At 50.0% G+C, this 21,235-nt stretch overlaps 1 protein-coding gene across 2 annotated transcripts in view; it reads left to right on the top strand.

Moving 5' to 3' along the window:
* Positions 1-207: 207 nt before the first annotated feature.
* The window catches only part of CXADR (CXADR Ig-like cell adhesion molecule), a 56,924-nt gene continuing 35,896 nt past the window's right edge, over positions 208-21,235 (top strand). The window contains exon 1 of one of the 2 annotated variants that reach the window (XM_040423222.1): positions 208-584. In XM_040423222.1, the coding sequence (XP_040279156.1) occupies positions 530-584 (55 nt within the window). In that variant the 5' untranslated portion in view covers positions 208-529. The remainder of the gene's footprint in view (positions 585-21,235) is intronic. The other variant, XM_040423221.1, reaches the window with a different exon arrangement.

Here is a 21,235-nt window from a genome sequence, read left to right as displayed (position 1 = left end):
AAATAGTAAATTAACCACGCCCTATTATATAAGCCACACCCCAAAAGGACACTCCCGATGTTGCCTCCACCTGGGAGGTCAGTGGAAAGACAATCCTGTCACCTGCTCCTCTAGGATACTGACAGGTGACCGTGGGAAAGTCCACGAACTACAACTCCCAACGTCCCAAGCCAGCCATAAAAGAGTCTGCATTTGACTTTGACACCCGGGGAGACAACCTGTTGCGCTGCTTCTGCAGGAGTAAAAGTCCTCTCTTCTCCCGTACAGAGGGGAAGCTGGGACATGTAGTCCAGCGGGACAGGTGTACTGGGAGGTCACGTGACAAGGTGTTCTGTAAATCATCATCATCATCCCATAGTAACGGAGGGGGGACTGGGAGTGTCCGGCCGGAAGTGACGTCACCGTTCACCTGCTGCTGGCTGGGCAGAGCCGGGAGGCAGCTTGTAGTGAGCGGAGGAGACGGCGCTGCGCTCGGCGGTCCTGTCTGTGCCTCGTACCTCGGAGACTACCAGAGCGGACATACTGCGGGATGGCGCTGCGGGGCTCCTCACTTCTACGGCTCTTTCTCATCAGCCTGGGCTGTGGTAAGTACCCGCCCGGGTAACGGGTCCAAAATGTCTCACCCGCCCGTCACCTTCACTCACATACGGGTCATCTCTTCTAACCTGTGGAGTCGTTATACCTGCGACCTTTTCCTTCAATGCCTCCAATTTGGCGCAGCCACCTGCGACCTTTCTCTTCTTTGTATTTTTAGAGCAATAGATTTTCCTCCTTTACCTAAACGAGTTGTGTGCTGTGTCCCAGTGTCTGCTGGTGCCCCCTGTGCTGTGTCCCAGTGTCTGCTGGTGCCCCCTGTGCTGTGTCCCAGTGTCTGCTGGTGCCCCCTGTGCTGTGTCCCAGTGTCTGCTGGTGCCCCCTGTGCTGTGTCCCAGTGTCTGCTGGTGACCACCTGGTGCCCCCTGTGCCCCCTGTGCTGTGTCCCAGTGTCTGCTGGTGCCCCCTGTGCTGTGTCCCAGTGTCTGCTGGTGACCACCTGGTGCCCCCTGTGCTGTGTCCCAGTGTCTGCTGGTGCCCCCTGTGCTGTGTCCCAGTGTCTGCTGGTGCCCCCTGTGCTGTGTCCCAGTGTCTGCTGGTGCCCCCTGTGCTGTGTCCCAGTGTCTGCTGGTGACCACCTGGTGCCCCCTGTGCTGTGTCCCAGTGTCTGCTGGTGCCCCCTGTGCTGTGTCCCAGTGTCTGCTGGTGACCACCTGGTGCCCCCTGTGCCCCCTGTGCTGTGTCCCAGTGTCTGCCGGTGCCCCCTGTGCTGTGTCCCAGTGTCTGCTGGTGCCCACCCGGTGCCCCCTGTGCTGTGTCCCAGTGTCTGCTGGTGCCCACCCGGTGCCCCCTGTGCTGTGTCCCAGTGTCTGCTGGTGCCCACCCGGTGCCCCCTGTGCTGTGTCCCAGTGTCTGCTGGTGCCCACCCGGTGCCCCCTGTGCTGTGTCCCAGTGTCTGCTGGTGCCCACCCGGTGCCCCCTGTGCTGTGTCCCAGTGTCTGCTGGTGCCCACCCGGTGCCCCCTGTGCTGTGTCCCAGTGTCTGCTGGTGCCCACCCGGTGCCCCCTGTGCTGTGTCCCAGTGTCTGCTGGTGCCCACCCGGTGCCCCCTGTGCTGTGTCCCAGTGTCTGCTGGTGACCACCCGGTGCCCCCTGTGCTGTGTCCCAGTGTCTGCTGGTGACCACCCGGTGCCCCCTGTTCTGTGTCCCAGTGTCTGCTGGTGACCACCCGGTGCCCCCTGTGCTGTGTCCCAGTGTCTGCTGGTGACCACCCGGTGCCCCCTGTGCTGTGTCCCAGTGTCTGCCGGTGCCCCCTGTGCTGTGTCCCAGTGTCTGCCGGTGCCCCCTGTGCTGTGTCCCAGTGTCTGCCGGTGCCCCCTGTGCTGTGTCCCAGTGTCTGCCGGTGCCCCCTGTGCTGTGTCCCAGTATCTGCCGGTGCCCCCTGTGCTGTGTCCCAGTATCTGCCGGTGCCCCCTGTGCTGTGTCCCAGTATCTGCCGGTGCCCCCTGTGCTGTGTCCCAGTATCTGCCGGTGCCCCCTGTGCTGTGTCCCAGTATCTGCCGGTGCCCCCTGTGCTGTGTCCCAGTATCTGCCGGTGCCCCCTGTGCTGTGTCCCAGTATCTGCCGGTGCCCCCTGTGCTGTGTCCCAGTATCTGCCGGTGCCCCCTGTGCTGTGTCCCAGTATCTGCCGGTGCCCCCTGTGCTGTGTCCCAGTATCTGCCGGTGCCCCCTGTGCTGTGTCCCAGTATCTGCCGGTGCCCCCTGTGCTGTGTCCCAGTATCTGCCGGTGCCCCCTGTGCTGTGTCCCAGTATCTGCCGGTGCCCCCTGTGCTGTGTCCCAGTGTCTGCCGGTGCCCCCCGTGCTGTGTCCCAGTATCTGCCGGTGCCCCCTGTGCTGTGTCCCAGTATCTGCCGGTGCCCCCTGTGCTGTGTCCCAGTATCTGCCGGTGCCCCCTGTGCTGTGTCCCAGTATCTGCCGGTGCCCCCTGTGCTGTGTCCCAGTATCTGCCGGTGACCACCCGGTGCTGTGTCCCAGTATCTGCCGGTGACCACCCGGTGCCCCCTGTGCGGTGTCCCAGTGTCTGCCGGTGCCCCCTGTGCGGTGTCCCAGTGTCTGCCGGTGACCACCTCGTGCCCCCTGTGCTGGGGGGGGGGGGGTCTCTGTATGATCAGATATAGGGGTCTGTAGTCATGGCCACAGCTTGAAGTCCACAAAGTTTTGGCTATGGCAGGCAGGGTCTCCAGTGGGGATGAGCTTGTGTTTTTGTTTATGATGCATTAGTGCGCTAAAGGGTTAATCCCCTATAACCTGTGATAAGTGCCCCCCCATGCCTCTAGGGGGGGCATACGTATATTATCATACCCTCAGGGTGTGGTGTGATTGTTTTTAGTAGGGGGTACACTTGGTTACTTGAGAAATCTTAAGTTGGGATGATAGACTTTCTTGATGGCGGAGGGCCCCAATATCTGCTGGTGGGCACCTTACCCTCTACAAATATTACATGGTGCCCATTGAACTCAAGGTATACCCATGGCAGGGCTGAGTCTGCTGGAGTGAGAGGTCGTCCCTGTGGGGGGTATGTCCCAATAAGTCATGAAGTGGACAGCCCCTTTAAGACTAGACGTATCTGGTGTGTAGTGGCACGGTGAGGTGAGGTGACCCATCTTTTGGGGATGACATAATGGCAAGGAGCAGAGCCCACCTTTAGGGAATGCGCAGTATGTGGCACATAATACCGTCTCATACCCCCGCTGTACACCAGGGTCTCTGATAACACCTCCCCTCCCCCCTATGTGAGGCTCTGCTCCGTGGTCCTGTTTGTTTTCCTACACTTAGTTACCAGCTTCCCCCTCCTGCAGGGTCCATGTGCTTTCTTCTCCTCTGTCTTCTTGTCTTCTTCCCATCACTGGGGGGGGTTGTTACATTGGGGGAGGGTGACGGAGACCTGATCCTATTAAACAATAAATAAGAGGGTGGGGAGGGGGCTGCCTGACAAAGGGTCTGCTGCTGCTTATCTTTTCTTATCAAACATTCATTGGGTGTCAGAACGTATCAATTATTCACCCGATGGTAACTGCATCGATACTGGCGAGGACAGTGGGGGGGGGCATCAGCGCCGTCGTATGGCTCGCGGGCTTATACGGAATTGAGGGGAGACGTGTATTGTCAGATACTTCCCGTTAAACAAGCGGAAGGAGAAGTTGTGCGGGAAAATCCAGAGATGGGCTCCGTGCTCCCCCGGGACCCTCTGTGTGCTGCCATATAGTGTCTCACGGAGCAGTGCCACCTCTCACATGGCATGCAGCGGGGCACAGCTGTGGGCACACGGATGTCTGTGCGCAGGGGGCACTAAGCTGATGCCTGCCGGGAGAGGTCGTACGGCAAGAAACTGTATAGAAAACCAAAGTCTGTGACTACCCCGGATTTACTGCAGAGGTTACAGCCCCCCCCGCCCCCTCCCCAATTAGGAGACTTTGAAGCTGTAGCATTAGTCGTGGTTTACAATACAGGCAAGAACAAGACAAAAAAATCTCTGCATAAGGCCTCATTCACACCACCTTGTGTATTATGGAGTCCGAAAGCTCCAAATAAGCAAAGTATGGATTGTTTATTTATTGCACGGATATAGCGCTGACCTATTCCGCAGCGCTGTCCCCAGTGCAGCTCACAATCTAAGGTCCCTATCAGTAGGTGTTCAGAGTGTGGGAGGAAACCGGAGAACCCGGGAAGAACATACAAACTCCATGCAGATGTCGTCTTTGGTCGGATTCGAACCCAGGACCCCAGCTCTGCAGCAGTGCTAACCACTGAGCCGCCGTGCCATCCACGGAACGGACCGCACACGGATGACATCGGCCTCCGCAGATCACAGAACCCGTCCTGGTCTGAACTGCAGACAAGAATAGTCATTTCTAGTCACGGGCTTGAGAAAAGGGCGGATTGCACACAGAATGAGCGCTGCCCACCTCTGTGCTGTGAGAAGTGGCTTAAAGGGGTTTTTCAGAGATTATTATTATTATTATTATTATTATATATTTTTTTTTTTTTTAACTGTCCCAAGGATGGGCAACCTCCCAGAATGCTTAATTCACTCCTATGGCAGTTAGAACGTGTTTCCATGCTGGGAGTTGTAGTTTTGCAGCAGCAGTATAGGTCTTCAGTATAAAAGTCTTGGAAAACCCCTTTTAATTTACGTCTGGGTAATGTGGTGCCACCAGTACGACTTCCTTACAGCTCTGATGTCACTCTGCCTTCAGAGTTCTGAATGACACATTTGCCTGGTTATGCACAAAATGAAAGAAAAAACGGGAACGTCCGTTCAGGACTCTGGGAAAGCTGGGTGACGCCCCCTGTGGGCGCGCTGTAATGGCGGATGTATCTTGCTGCCCCTTTTCTGTAAGCAGTGAGTGAAGAAACCTCAAAGGGTCCATTCGCACGTCAGTATTTTGTAATCCCATTCATTTCAATGGCCCCGCAAAAAATGCGGACAGCACTCGGTGTGCTATCCGCATCCGTTCCGTCATGCGTATCCGCAAAAAATATAGAGCTTGTCCTACTATTGTCTAAAAAATGCGGTACGTGGCCCCATGGTAGTCAATTGGTCTGCAAGAATGTGAATGACCTGCAGAATGCATGTATGTCATCCGCCATTGTGGATCCGTTTCCAGGAAATAGAAAAAAAAACTACTTTTTTTTTTTTTTTTTAGTACCCTAGCAACATATATTCCTCCTTCCGTATTTTTTATTTTTTTGGCGGAAAAACTGAACGGATGTGGATGTACAATTGCTAAAACAGAAGATATTTGCAGAAACGCGGATCCGCCAAAAAAATAAAAATGGAATGGAAATCTGGAAAAGAAAAGTACTGAGGTGTGGATGGACCCTAAAGGATGAGGTGACAGAGGAGGACGGCTGGTTGTGTGCCCAGTCTCTGAGCGGTGGGATCCTCCCAGCTGGCACGGTGAATTATTTATTCAGCGCAGGCGATGTCGTCTACCTTCCTCCTCCTCGTATCTAACTCTTCCTGGTAAGTGCTCCTCTGTTATCTGGTTTCTCCAGAAGACCCCTCCAGCCCCCATTGTCACTGAGGTGCGATCTGTCATTAGTGAGGACAGTTATTTGTTTTCTAAGCTGCATGGTTGACTGTGATAACCTTAAAGGGGTTGTCCTCAGAACCTGAGGAGATGGCCTTTTACTCACTAAGTCCCCGCCATTCGCCTCTGTCCAGATCCTGGGCTGGCTTCACTGGACTCTTGTTTGTCAACTTCCTGCACCGATGGGGTCGGGTGCACCGCTGCAGCCAAAGACTGGCCTCAGCAGTGATGTGTCTCCCAAGCCATTGCTGGGTCACATGTTGCTTGTGGACACGGTCAGACATTGACTATAACAGCGACCGACTGGGACCAGAAGTCCAGTAAAGGCGGCCAGGGAGCTAGAACCAACCGGTGGGTGTGGATTTTTCCACTGGCCTTAATAGGGCAGATTAAAATGTTATCAAAATAGACAATTTCAACCAAAACAGTAGTTGGTCGGGTGAACAGTCGTTTTAGCCGTCCGATCACTGACACACCAACATTGGACATGTTTGAAATTTGTGTCAAACATGTTCTCAGAAGGATGGTTTGCCCTTCCCTGGTGTCATTGAAGACGTGTAGCTGATTTGAAGGACTGTTATGGTCAGTATGGACCAGGAGGTGTATGACTGTATCTGCAGAATGATTGTCCATCCAGCGGTGGTTCGGCCTACGTGTGTGTATGACCTTTTGTCTTAGGGTGGCCATACATGAGAGAGAAGACTCAGCTGTGCACATTTGAGTCCATATTGGTCATGACCGTCGGCCAGACTGGCCAGACATGATCCATGACGAAGGACAAATGGGAACAACTAATGGAAGATCTTTCCTTATCGACCTAAGGTTTCAGACCTGTGTGACCTCTTCCCAGGTGCTCTGAGGTCCACCAGCTAAAATGTTCGTTGGATGAATGATCCTATTGATTTGAAATTGTCAGTTTTGGTCAACTGGTTAGAGACCAGTCCTAAAGAAATCGTATTCATACCAGCAAGTGCAGGCATGGTCTGTCAGACACCCTTGGGAGAGAGAACCTGTGACCGACTTCACTCACTTCCTCCTGGACAGTCTGGTTTCCTAGTCATTAAAGGAATTGTCTCACTTCAAATGGCGTTTATCATGTATAGAAAGTTAGTACCAGGCACTTACTAATGTATTGTGAGTGTCCATATTGCCTCCTTTGCTGGCTTGATTCATTTTTCGAGCACGTTATACACTGCTCGTTTCCATGGTTACGACCTCCCTACAATCCAGCAGCAGTGGTGGTCGTGCTTGCACACTATAGGAAAAACGCTGTCCTACGCACACTCCCGTGGCCCTGGCCACCATAGAGGTTGGCACTTTTCCCTATAGTGCACAAGTACGCCCTCCGCTGGTCGATAGCAGGGTGGTCGTAACCATGGAAACGAGCATTGTATAATGTAAGGTCAAAATAAATCCAGCCAGTAAAGGAGACAATATGGACAATAAAATTACATTAGTAACTGCCTGGTATTCACTTCCTCTACTTGATAAATGCTATTTACTGCAGTGGGACAACCCCTTTAAGGTGCATTTTTCCATAGCAGATGAGGTGATCACCAGATCGACCAACAATTTTCTTATGTAGAAGGAATAAAAAAAATGTAGACAATTCAATGGACCCACTGCTAGATATTTTATAGAAGTCCATTTATATGTATGTGAAAAAGACGAGACTTTCGAGTCTTCAAATAGAAAATGGCAGAAGTCTCGGAGTAGACACGTACAATACCCCAGGAGGCCCCAGGTTTATCTGCTGAAGTTTTCTTCTTCTCCTGCAGATGTTCCCTTCAGACATACTACTGGGATACGCAGAAGACAACTGTGGAGACTGACAATCCAGCAGTATCAGGGACTCTCATCAGTCCTGAGTCCTCGCCTAGAACTTCTACAGTGTGGAGCATAGGATCTTGGTGGTAACGGCTGTGCACCCTTCACCATTGTCTTCTGCTGGAGGGCCACTTCAAGGAGACAGATTGCAAGACGACAGGTCTGCAAAGGTCACATCTAGGTTTCTGCATGATAATGGTTGTCGGGTCCTTTATTCGGCGGTGCTCCCTCCTCTTGCCCCTTTGTCTTCAGGCAGTGGTTGGAGTATACGGGTCTTGTACAGCAGGAATACATCCTACGTGTGGCTGTAAACCGGTTTCTGAACGCTCGTTAGCGATAATCCACCCCCAACATTGGGCAATGTAAAGGGCCCTTCACCCCTCGTTTATGGTCTAGTGACCTGTTTCTGGGTGGGCGTCTTAGCTCAATGTGTGAAATGGTGTGCAGAATACAAATGGTTAAAGTTTCCTGCAGGGGGCACAGCGGGCGAACAGAGCGGCGCCCAGACAAAGTAGTAAGGTTGTTTCGGGTATCAAACTTTCGATACCCAATCGATACGATACCGGGATTTGTCTTTTATCGATACTGGGCTGTGCTGCTGCACAGCCCAGTATCGGAGAATATGTATCGCGCTGCTCTCGGCAGCACAGGGAAGAAGAAAGCAGTTACCCCCTCCCCCGCTGTGCTGCTGCCACTGCCTCCAATGAGAGCTCAGAGGGGCGGAGGAGGGGTGGGTGCACTGCGCCACCAATCATTACTAACGTTTAATACATTTCAAATGCAGGCGGCGGCATCTACACATTGCCGGCACTTTGCCTCTGACAGGGCGCTATGATCCGTGGCAATTAACCCCTCAGGTGGCGCAGTGCGCCCCCCCCCCCCACAGTATTAAAAACACTGGTGCAGTTCCCCCCCCCCCCCCCCCCCAAGTATTAAAAACACAGTGCGACAGAGTCCCCTCAACGCCTCTCATTGGTGGCAGTGGCAGCTTCTGATCGGAGCCCCAGCAGTGTAATCCTGGGGCTCCAATCGGGTACCATGGCAGCCAGGACGCTAGTGGCTGCCATGGTGATCTCCCTGCTGCTGTGTGCACTATGCATCGGGCAGCAGGGAGAGTATGAAGTCCTATTAACCCTAATAGAGCTCTATCAGGGTGAATAGGACAAGGGATGAAAAGACCCCAGGTTCTAGCCCCTAAAGGGGGAAATGGTTATTAAATAAACTGAAAAAAACAAAACAAAAAAAAGTGGAAAAAAAACCACACCAAAATATTAAGTATAAAACACCTGCTTTCCCAATTTTACATATGTAATATTTTTTGTTTATATATTTTATATTGCCACGTCCAAAAAGTCCAAACTATTAAAATATAAAGAAAAATCTCCTACGCAGTGAACGCCGTAAAAGAAAATGAAAAACTGCGCAATTCGCAAACTTTTTTTTTTTTTTTAGTCAAGTCAACCTTAATACTTTTTTATGGTATCGAAATCGAATCAAAATTTAGCTTTTGAAACAACCCTACAAAGTAGTAAGTGATGTTACATCCCTGCACAGTGCCCTACATAACCTGCTAGATATCTCACAATGTCTGGACCCATGAAAGGTTCAGGTTTATGGGATTCCTGGCGATCCCTGCAGGGAAATGTAACAAGACTGGCGCTTTCTTGAGATCCCCTGCACTAATTTATGACCAGGCGCAGAGCTCTCCTTAAAATAGGCGCGTCCTCCTGCAGTCCGTGCGCCTAAACGGAAATGGACAACACCTCTGAGCTGCGGTAGAATACTGGTGGTGTTTATGGTGTGTAGAGTCTGTATTGTGAAATAGTCCTGTGCAGGCCGTGCCCCCTCCCCCTCCTGTGCCGCTTGCTGGGAGCGCCCTTTGTCCTCCTGGAGCTGGGCTTATCTTCCAGTCATTGGGCATCTGTGGAGTTTCAGTCCTCGGCTCTGCGTTATGTGCTGACAAACCACAGCTCTCGCCTCTTATCTCTGCTGATGTCATCTGTGAAATGTACTCTCTGCCTGGAAATTCATATCTTCACATCCCGCTTTGATGGTACCTGCCAAGAATTTGGACAACGTGTAGGAAGCTTCCAGCATCTTCAAATGCTAATGATCCAACTTTTACTACCACATCCCCCCCCCCCCCAGGATCTCGCCCACTATATGGATGAGGACAGTGAAAGTATCGCCCAGCGAGCCGCCCATTCAATGCGGGACCTTACACAATAAGTATCTGTGGAGGCTTTTCTTCTGTGGTGGCCATGGACAGTTCACACAGGTTCCTTTGTCTGGCTGAAGCTGGTCATAAACAGGAAGGGTTACCCCGATCCGACCACTGTTGTGATACTATTTGTTATCAGATGCCGGTTGTCAGAGTTGTTTTTCACTCGTGTTACACCCATGAAGGTGTCTGAGTGGAGAAAATGTCGGTGTCAAAAATCAGCTGCTGGCCGAGGCGAGAAGAAGTCACGGCCCCGAAAGTTAGGTGTCAATGGCAAATTCTAGAGACGTTGGCTATCTGCCTTTTTTATTTTATTTTTTTATTCTGCCCCTTTCTCTTTTTTTTTTTTTTAATTTTCCAGACGATCCCTTTAAACTCGAGTATACATTTTCAGACAGCTGTCCACAGAGGGATATTTCGCTTGGCTATTTGCCCTGCCCCGAGTCTTGTTAAAAAGTTGTCCACTTCCAAAAAGTGGGAGATGCACTGGCCTCCCCTGCTGTAGCAAGACTACAACTCCCAGCCTGTTACCACTGCTCCATGGCATCTGCTGTCTAGAAAGACGAGAGCTTTAATCTGATTAGGTGCTGTGGGCTTGACATCTCCAGCATTATGGACTCGTTAGTCACGGCATTGTCCTCGGTGGACTCTTTTCATTAACGGAAACGCGTCTGCGGTTCTTCTGATTTGGTGTAGTAGTTGTGATTAGATCCCTATCATGTGAGACGCTTGCAGCAATTTCACGCCATGGCTCTTCCTGCCTCGTAAAACGTGATGGCTGGAAATAATGAGGCGTTCGCTGCTAGGAAAGGATTGATGTGGTCTGCCCCCGGTGTGCCCAGATCAACACGTTCCTAAATAACCGTGCAAGTCGCCACCATCTGCTGTAACCAGAGCAATTAATGAGCGGGAGCACGCACGAGGAGTGGAGCAATGTGCAGAATGTGCTGCAAGGGCTGAAAAATACTTGGAATACAAACTGCGTGTTTGCAGTTTTTTTTGGAGATGACCTAAAGGATGGAAGGTGCATATTTTACTCATTTTTGGCCAAAAATTTTTTTTTTCAATTGGTCTTTATTAAAAATGTTCAACTGTTCAGCTCTGAGATAAAAGGGTTAACAAGGGTTAAAAAAAATCTGTGTCTGCAAGCTGTCAGTTTGCTTTCTTTGAATCCCGTCGGCTGACTGCTCATGTGTCCTCCTTACCTCAAACACTCACTATAGCTCAATTCTTATCAAACTGATCAGAACATGGCTTAAATACGTGTTTCAGGTCAGGAGATCCGAGATGAGGACACATGAGCCATCAGATAATTGGATTCAGAAAAAAAAACTGACTTGTGAACATTTTTAATAAAGATTTTTTTAGCCCAAAATGAGTAAATGCAATCCTAAACAAAAATGCCCCAAAGGTGTACATAGCCTTTAAAGAGTAACAACACGTTACTAGATATATATATATATCTATCTATATGATTATAGAGATGCGTCAGAGGTTTTGATTGATGGCGATCCAAGCTCTGAGATCCTCACCGATCACTTTTGAAGTATTGAGCCGAGTGCTGTCTATAGAAAGTCTTGGTAAGGCAGGCCTCTGCTGTGGACCTTTTTTAAAGGGGTTGTTGAGGATCCACAGGATGGGCCATTAATATCAGATTGGTGGGGGTCTGATTATCCGCACCCCCTGATCAGCTATTCTGCAGTAGCTCCACCACTGGATCTATAGCTCCATCCTTTGTGTAGTGGACAGAGCTGGTAACTGCACTGAAGTGAATGGACTCGGCGCTGAAGTTACCACCTCCATCCAGTACCTTTCCCCTGCAGCGGCCGACATTCAGATGACTGACCAGAAATATAACACATGGATAGTCTGAGTCCTTCAGATTTAGAGCTGCTGCTTTTTAATGGCTTTGGCGCCAGCGGGCAATATAGAAAGAGTTTATCCGAACAAATCTTTTGAATTTTGGAGAAAAAAAAGGAGTGACTCATTCTTCGTGTAAGTGGTGGGAACTTCTCCAGTCACCGTCCCACCAGTTGTAGGAGGGTCGTGTCTGCACATAAGGTTACGTGTCACCTGTGCTCTACTGGGGAAATGTTCATCATCAGTTCCGATAGAAGACAAATCCGGAAGAGGAAGGTGCTGCCTCCGCTTCCTGCACATGTTCTGGACCAGCGGAGGTGCCAGATGTTTACTGAGCTCATTCTCCTGCTTCATTTTACTGCCCTAATATGTTGAATGTCATCCATAGGCTGTCTGAGGCCGTGCCGCAAATGTTAGAACCTGTCCTATTCTTGTCCGGACAAGGGTAGGCATTATGACAGTTCAACCCGCAGAAAATGTGGGATGCACGTGGCCAGTATCTGCATTTTGAGGATCCACGGTTTCTACGTGCCGTGTGACTGTAGCCTCCAGTAATGGGAACATGTTTACACAGCATGCATTCATTGGAACACAACTGAAACAAGTCTACTTTTCGTGCATGCCAATGAGCCTGTGCAAGGCTGTGTTCACACCTGCGCTGGAGGCTCCATCACAGATTTTGACTTAAAGGGCTTCTGTCACCCCACTAAAGTGATTTTTTTTTTTTGGGCTAGTTAAATTAGTTATATTGCGATATATGAAAATATAATGGTGTTACTTACATTGATCCAGCAGTTTCTTCCAAAAAGGAAGTTTTATAATATGTAAATTAGGTCTCTACCAGCAAGTAGGGCGGCTACTTGCTGGTAGCAGCTGCAGAAAACCGCCCCCTCGTCGTGTTGATTGACAGGGCCAGCCGGAATCTCCTCCTCCGGCCAGCCCTGTCGGCATTTCAAAAATCGCGCGCCTGTGTTCATTCGGCGCAGGCGCTCTGAGATGAGGAGGCTCGTCTCCTCAGAACTCCCTCAGTGCGCCTGCGCCGATGACATCACCGAAATAGAAGACGTCATCGGCGCAGGCGCACTGAGGGAGTGCTGAGGAGACGAGCCTCCTCATCTCAGAGCGCCTGCGCCGAATGAACACAGGCGCACGATTTTTGAAATGCCGACAGGGCTGGCCGGAGGAGGAGATCCCGGCTGGCCCTGTCAATCAACGCGGCGAGGGGGCGGTTTTCTGCAGCAGCTACCAGCAAGTAGACGCCCTACTTGCTGGTAGAGACCTAATTTACATATTATAAAACTTCGTTTTTGGAAGAAACTGCTGGATCAATGTAAGTAACACCATTATATTTTCATATATCGCAATATAACTAATTTAACTAGCCCAAAAAAAAAAATCCCTTTTAGTGGGGTGACAGAAGCCCTTTAACTACTGGACACAGTAGCGCAGCATGCCCCTGTAAACCGTCGGACACCATGACTGAAACCCGGAGGAGCCGTTACGTTTTCCAAAATGTGACTTATTTTTATATCCTGCTCCTAGGACGGAGAAGAGCAATGGCGATCAGCACAGATGTGAACTGAGCCTAAGATACAGAGCCGTGTAGATGTGCGTATTTCTATGTGATGCCTTTGAGATTTCCAGTCTGTTCTTGCATATAGAGATGGACGATCTACATGTAATACTCCATATTTGCATAATATCCCAGCTGTCAGCAGTAAGGATGTCTCTGCTTCATGGGGCTCATGTATAAAAAAAAAAAAACTGCCACAGCGTTGCGGCAGTGTGGTGCCTGCTGGAGAAGACCTCGTACTATTGCATTGTGCCAGATGGTGCCCGCTGCTGTTCTCTGCCACTTTTATATGATGCATGGATCCCACAGGTGTAAACAGAAATAGTCTTTTGAATCCCTCATACACCTCTGATGTAGACTTGTGTAAGGGTAGTACGTGTACTACAACTGCATGAAGCTGCCATAACTAGTGTTGAGCGAACCCGAACTGTAAAGTTCGGATCCGTACCGAACTTTGCGAGTTCGGGGACCCGGGCCCGACCCTGAACTTTGCCAGAAATGTTCGGGTTCGGGCATTTAATAAAGCTTTTGAAAGGCTGCAGTGCAGCCAATCAACAAGCTTTTAAGCTGTGGGCACTAGTAATGGCATGGCTGTGATTGGCCGGAGCATCATGTGACCCAGCCTCTATACAAGCTGGATCACATGTAGCACCGCCCATCAGCTCTGAGTAGTGCAGGGACAGGAAGCAGGCAGCAGAAGTGAGGGAGAGTGTTAGGGATCTGGCTATTTGTTTTGTGGGTGACCTATAATTTTTTGTTGGTGCAATACACCATTTTTGTACCCCTGACACAGAAATATAATAGTTAATCCGTCTGTTAGTTCGATGGGTGACACATACCCATTTTTGGTGTGAAATACACGTGCACTTTATACGTGACAGGTAATCTGTTAGTTCGATGGGTGACCTCAAAGAATGAGAGCATCAAAAAGGGGACGTGGCCCTGGTCGTGGTGCTTGTGAAGCTCCAGTTGCAGGGAGAGGACGTGGTCGATCTGTGCCAGCTACACGCACAAGTGAAACACCTTCCTCAGGTGCGAGTAGGCGACAGGACGTTCAGCGTCATTTTGTAGGCCCGAGTACCGTTCTACGAATGGTGAGGCCAGAACAGTACAGGCGATAGTAGATTGGGTTGCTGACAATGCTCCAGTTCCTTCACATTGTCTCCCACCCAGTCTCCTGCTGAAAGATCACAGCTGGCACCTGCAGCCCATGGACATCAGTCTTTCACCTCACCCCCTTGCAAATCAGCCAAGCAGTCTGAGCCCCAAGTCATGCAGCAGTCTCTTCTGCTTTTTGATGACTCTGTTACCAGGCTTTCCCAGGGCGATCCACCTAGCCCTGCTCCAGAAGTGGAAGAGATTGAGTGCACTGATGCCCAACCACTTACGTTTCAGGATGAGGACAAGGGAAGACCACCGCAGCACGTCTCTGATGATGACTAAACACAGGTGCCAACTGCTGCGGCTTTCTGCAGTCTGCAGACCGACAAGGAGGGCAGGGGTGAAGACTGGGTGGAGGGTGATGAGGTACTAGACCCCACATGGAATCAAGGTCATGCGAGTGATGTGTGCAGTTACGAGGAAGCGGCGGTGGTCGCACAGAGCCAGCTGCACAGCAGAAGAGGGAGCAGGGTGCAAAAGCGGAGCGGACGTCCTCTAGACAGTACGCCTGCTACTGCCCACCGCACCCAGGGACCGAGCACACCAAAGCCAGCTCCAAGGAGTTCCCTGGCGTGGCAGTTCTCCAGACAATGTGCTGATGACCAGACACGAGTGGTTTGCACACTGTGCAATCAGAGCCTGAAGCGAGGCATAAACGTTCTCAACCTGAGCACAACCTGCATGACCAGGCATCTAAGGCTACTTTCCCACTAAAAGTACTGCATGTCCCTCTTCTGCTGCGGTCTCTGCCTCCTTCCTCCCCAACTGGAGTGACGGTGGCACCTGCCACCCCGCAAACAGAGGATGTGGCAGCAGCAACACCACCACCTCCACACTGTCCCATGGAAGCGTTCAGCTGTCCATTCCCCAAACACTTGAGAGAAAGAGGAAGTACCCCCCTACCCACCAGCGATTCCTGGCCCTGAATGCCAGCATTTAAAAATTCCTGGCCTTTGAGATGCTATCATTCCGTCTGGTGGAGACAGACTTTTAAAAACATTATGGCGGTGGCTGTCCCACAGTCCACATATTTACGGATACGTGGACCAGTAAGCACGGGCAGGGACGTTATATCTACCTAACTGCACACTGGTAAATGCAGTGGTGGCTGGGCCTGAGGCGGATAGCAGTTTGGCGCATGTCCTAATGCCACTGAGGATTGCAGGATATTTCTCGTTGCCTCCTCCTTTTACTCCGCTTCCTCCTCTACCACCACCTCATCCAGTCAGCGTAACACCTTCACCACCAACTTCAGCACAGCCAGGGGGAAACGACAGCAGGCAGTTTAGGGGACAAACCACACACTGCGCAGGAGCTGTGGACGGGCATGGAACAACAGACTGATGAGTGGTTGGTGCCAGTGAGCCTCAAGCCCGGCCTGGTGCTGTGCGATAATAGGTGAAATCTCGTAGCAGCTCTGGGGCTAAACGGTCTGACGCACATCCCTTGCCTGGCGCATGTGCTGAATTTGGTGCAGAGGTTCCTGAAAAAGTACCCCGATATGTCAGAGCTGCTGCATAAAGTGTGGGCCGTCTGTGCGCGCTTTCAGCGTTCTCACCCTGCTGCTGCTCGCCTGTCTGCGCTGCAGCGTAACTTCGGCCTTCCTGCTCATTGCCTGTACATGCTGGACAGACTGTGCGAGCAGCAGCAGGCGATAGTGGAGTTTCAGCTGTAGCACGCACGGGTGAGTCGCTCTGCGGAACAGCACCACTTCACCACCAATGAGTGGGCCTCCATGCGGGACGTGTGTGCAGTGTTGCGCTGTTTCGAGTACTCCACCAACATGGCCAGTGCTGATGACGCCGTTCTCAGCGTTACAATACCACTTCTATGTCTCCTTGAAAAAACACTTTGATGATGGAAGAGGGATCATTTCCACGGTTATCAGGCCAGTCATTCACAAGTGGCTCTGAGGGTGGGTTCCTGCACCAACAGAGGCCAGATACACAACTGTCTGCCAGGGCACAGTTCTGCAGGAGGAGGAGGGTCATGATGATTCACAGCAGGGTGGCACCCAAAGCAGCTTATGGGCATCAATGGAGCGTGGCTGGGGGGATACAGAGGACACAGACGATACACCTCCCACAGAGGACAGCTTGTCGTTGCCTCTGGGCAGCCTGGCACACATGAACGATTACATGCTGCAGTGTCTCCGCAACGACCGCTGAGTTGCCCACATTCTAACTTGTGCTGATTACTGGGTGGCCACGCTGCTGGATCCCTGTTACAAGGACAACGTACCGTCCTTACTTCCCTCACTGGAGCGTGATCGGAAGATGCGCGAGTACAAGCGCACGCTGGTAGACGCGCTGGTGGCATTCCCACCTGACAGCGGGGGCACAGTGGAAGCACAAGGTGAAGGCAGAGGAGGAAGAAGTCGCCAACGCAGCTGGGGCACCGCCAGCACCTCAGAAGGCAGGGTTAGCATGGCCGAAATGTGGAAAAGCTTTGTCAGCACGCCACAACAACCAGCACCACCAGCTGATATGGAACGTCTTAGCAAGAGGCAGCATTTCACCAACATGGTGGAGCAGTATGTGTGCACACGCCTACACGTACTGAATGACTGGCCTGCCCCCTTCAACTTCTGGGTCTCCAAATTGGGCACATGGCTCTGAGCTTGCCCTTTACGCCTTGGAGGTGCTGGCCTGCCCTGCAGCCAGTGTATTGTCTGAACGTGTGTTTAGCACGGCAGGGGGCGTCATCACAGACAAGCGCAGCCACCTGTCCACAGCCAATGTGGACAAGCTCACGTTCATTACCATGAACTAGGCATGGATCCCTCAGGACTTGTCCGTACCTTTGTGCTGAGTAGACAAGTATACCGGCACTAAGCAGCCATTGCCTCCGATGTCGTGTTCCGTTACTGTAAATGACGCATACGGTTTCCATACCTCTGATCTTTCCAAGCCCCTCATTACTGGAAGCAAAGTCAGATATGTGGTGATTTGCCTAGGATGTAGTGTCAGGTTGCCAGTAATCTCAGCTCTGCTATGGAGGTTTGTAGACGAGCTGCTTTGATCTTCTCTTCTGACCGTTTTTCTTTGTGATGTAAATTTAGTTTTTTTGGTGCAGTTCTTTGAGATCCTAATCCCGAAGTCTATGTAGGAGGATGGAAAGACTGATGTGTACCCCCCACCCACCCCTTCCCCTCAAAAAAATAAAAATAAATGCTGTTTGTGACCACCCCTTAGGCCCCTTTCACAGTTGAGAATTCCGCACGGGTGCAATGCGTGAGGTGAACGCATTGCACCCGCACTGAATTCGGACCCATTCACAATGGGGCTGTGCACATGAGCGGTGATTTTCAGGCATCACTTGTTCATTGCGTGAAAATCGCAGCATGCTCTATATTCTGCGCTTTTCATGCAACGCAGGCCCCATAGAAATGAATGGGGCTGCGTGAAAATTGCATAGTATCCGCAAGCAAGTGCGGATGCAATGCGATTTTCACGCACGGTTGCTAAGAGATGAGGATGAGCAAACCCATTAAAGTCCAATCACTGTATTATTTTCCCTTATAACAGGGTTATAAAGGAAAATAATAGCAATCTTAATACAGAATGCTTAGTAAAATGTTGCTTGAGGGGTTAAAAATATATATATATTTTTAAATTATCTCGCCCCATCCACTTGTTCGCACAGCCGGCATCATCCTCTTCCAGGACCTGCAAAAGGACCTTTGATGTAATCGCGCTCACCACGTGATGACTTCAGCGCAGGTCTTGCTGAATGAAGATAGAAGATCCTTTTATCTTCATTCAGCAGGACCTGCACTGACGTCACCGCGTGGTGAGCGCGATTACATCATCAAAGGTCCTTTTGCAGGTCCTGGAAGAGGATGATGCCAGCTGTGCGAACAACAGGAGGAGGTTAGTTAATTTTAATTTTTTTAACCCCTCAAGTCACATTTTACTAAGCATTCTGTGGTAAGAATGCTATTATTTTCCTTTATAACCGTGTTATAAGGGAAAATAATAACCTCTACACAACACTGAACCCGAACTTCAGTGAAGAAGTCCGGGTTCGGGTCTGGACACCACATTCAGTTTTTTTTATCACGCGTGTGCAAAATGCATTGCACCCGCGCGATAAAAACTGAACATCGCAGTTGAAACTGATTGAAATTGTGTGCGCACTCGCTCGGGTTTCTAGTAGAGCAATGAACGGGCAGATCTCTGGACCCATGTGAGGGTCAGGGCTGGTTCTAAGTTTGTTAGAAAGAGATTGTCATGTTCTATATGATGTCTGATTTACATTTATACATTACTTATGGGATAATCCCCTTTAAAAAAATAAATAAAAAATACATGTGGTATACTTGCCCCTTTCACCAGTGCCACAGAGAACGTCTTGGAGGTTTGGTAAACTGCAGAGACCCGCCTAGTTATGTGGGTAATGGACGGGAAGCTCATGGCCCTCCGCTTTTTTAGAAGCCAATAGCAGAAGAGCACGGCCGAACAACTTGCAGTCAAGTGACTAGACATGGGGGGGTATTTATTAGGACCTATGTTCTTTATGCCAGTTGAGGGGCACGGGCGTGAGATGCTGCACCTCTTAATAAATCTGGCGCCTCTTCTGGCAGTCTGTGCACCAGCTATGAGCTGGCATGGGTTTGTGCTATAATTTGCAGTGTGGGCATTGCCAGCATCAGAACGGCAGCCGTGAAGCAAGTGTAAACATATATTTTTTTTAAACCATTTTTACATTTATTTCACTCACTTAGGCCTCTTGCACACGAACGTTCCGTGTTTTTTTTTGTTTTTGTTTTTTTTGCGGACCATTCACTTCCATGGTTCTGCAAAAAAACTGATATTATTCCGTGTGCATTCCGTTTCCATTTTTTTTTTTACTTCTTTTTTTGAGGATCCATTTTTTGCAAGAGGCCTTATAGCGCTGACATAATCAGCAGCTCTTTACAGTCTTATCACTCACTGTCCCCAATGGGGCTCACAATCTAAGTTCCCTATCATTATGTATTTGGATTCTGGGAGGAAATCTGAGTACCTGGGGAAAACCTAGGACCTCAGCGCGAATTTGAACCCAGGGCTCCCCGGTACCAGTGCTAACCACTGAGCCACCATACTGCCCTTTTAATTCTGTGGTCCTCTAATCTCGCCGATCCCATCAACGCATATTGGCAGAACACCCCTTCAAGTGCCGCCACTCACTTTGATGTATTCTCCCGATACTGGAGACCAGGATCTGCCACATTGTGACAGCGGCTTCATTCTCATTTTCGGCAGACAGTAAGAAGAGGTCTTTCCAGTCCTGACTGGTGGTTTGTACAGTAAACCAGTGTATTCACAGCATGTAACACAGTGCACAGGTGTAGTGCTGCGGGGAGTGTATGTACAGTATAATGTAGCAGTGCTGTGCGTGTTTTTTCCCTCATGGCTCCGTGCCGTCGGCTGCTGTCCTGGATGGGTGTTGTAATCCTGCGGGGCCGAGGGGGGGGTCATCCCTCTACTTGTTGCTTAGGAACCTAGAGAGCAGCTAAACGTGTCTCCCGGCAAGGCGCAGCTCTGGGCTGGGTACATATGGCAGGGCTCCTATTGAAACAAGCCGATATTACATCACTTTGGGGGATTAGAAGTTATTTTTTTTAACGAGGTCATTGTACAAATTGCAGAGCGGATTTAGGTGCAAAAAGCACGAATCTACAATGTAAGGAGAGTAGTGTTGTGAGACTTTTAAAAAATTATATGTTTTTGGATTGTTTACAGGGCATGATGGTAATTTTATACATCAAGACCGGGGTGGGGCGCAGCCTGATAATGTGTCTTCTGGGCACGCATGTTGGCGTACGGGGGGCAGCACGAACCTCTAAAGACTAAATGCCCAAAATTGGTCTTCTAGGGGGTAGAAGGATGCTGTACATATGTGTAATACCTATTGCCTATATTGAAAAAAGGCTCTAATGATCAGCCTTTTATTTGTTTAGTTTTTTTACCTTTTTGTTTATTTTTTCTATATTTTTGTATTGCATGTTTGTAAATAAGGGACACGTTTGTGTTGCAATATTTTTTTATTTTTTTTTTCAGGAAGAGGGACCTAATTCTCCAGTGGATAGAGTAGATGGCTGTTAAGTGTTAACCTTTTAGTTACCGGTTCCCTGCAGTCATTGTCCCATCTGGAGTCACCCTTGTCCTCGGTCCGTTGCCACAGGCGCCAACTCGTACAGCATATATCTGTATAATCCTTATTAAATATATAAGTACATAAGGTTAAAGTGTGCAGATACAGAGGCGACATCAGCGGAGGAGAGCGGTGTATCGGGGGCACAGAATACACATTGGACTTTGCCCCATCAGGGCCGTTGATCTCCTCCGGTTATGTCTCCTCTCTGTTCTTGTATACTCATTTTTAACCTTCTGTATTTGTATAGTTAATGAGGATTGCTGGGGCGGGGGGATTTATCACATGCGTTGGTTTACTTCGCGCCAAATTTATCAAATGTCGCACATTAACTTTGGTAGGTCTTTAATCCTAACACTTTTGTGTAGAAGACATGTCACTCCAGTTTTTTACTTTCCCAAATGTGAAACAAGCCTAAGTAATCCCAAAATTCGCACAAAAAGAGTGCAATGTTGGATAAATTGTCCCCCAATATGTTTTGTGATCTACATGTTGTGTGAGTCTGCTTCTCCATCTCTGGGCCTCCCAATACACGGGTCATGTAGGTGATTCTAATGCGCCCTTATGTGATGATTACTAACACGGCTGTATAGGTGCGGTATATCTGCTGCTTGGTTTGTGTTCGCACTTCGCATGCAGGAGAATTCTTGCTAAAAGGGCTTTTCCAGGTCATAGATATTGATATGTCCTATCCTCAGGATGGGTCAGCCATTTCAGATCGGTGGGGGTCCGACACCTAGCACCCCCACTCATCACTTTGAATAGGAGCTGAGCTGCAGTATCCGGCACAGCAGCTATGTGTCCGGAGCCTTCTGCTTCCAGCATCGT

The sequence above is a fragment of the Bufo bufo genome, chromosome 3, assembly GCF_905171765.1.
Source record: "Bufo bufo chromosome 3, aBufBuf1.1, whole genome shotgun sequence".
Taxonomy (NCBI): domain Eukaryota; kingdom Metazoa; phylum Chordata; class Amphibia; order Anura; family Bufonidae; genus Bufo; species Bufo bufo.
Note: the sequence above shows the minus strand (reverse complement) of the source record. Positions and strands in the feature narration are given on the sequence as shown.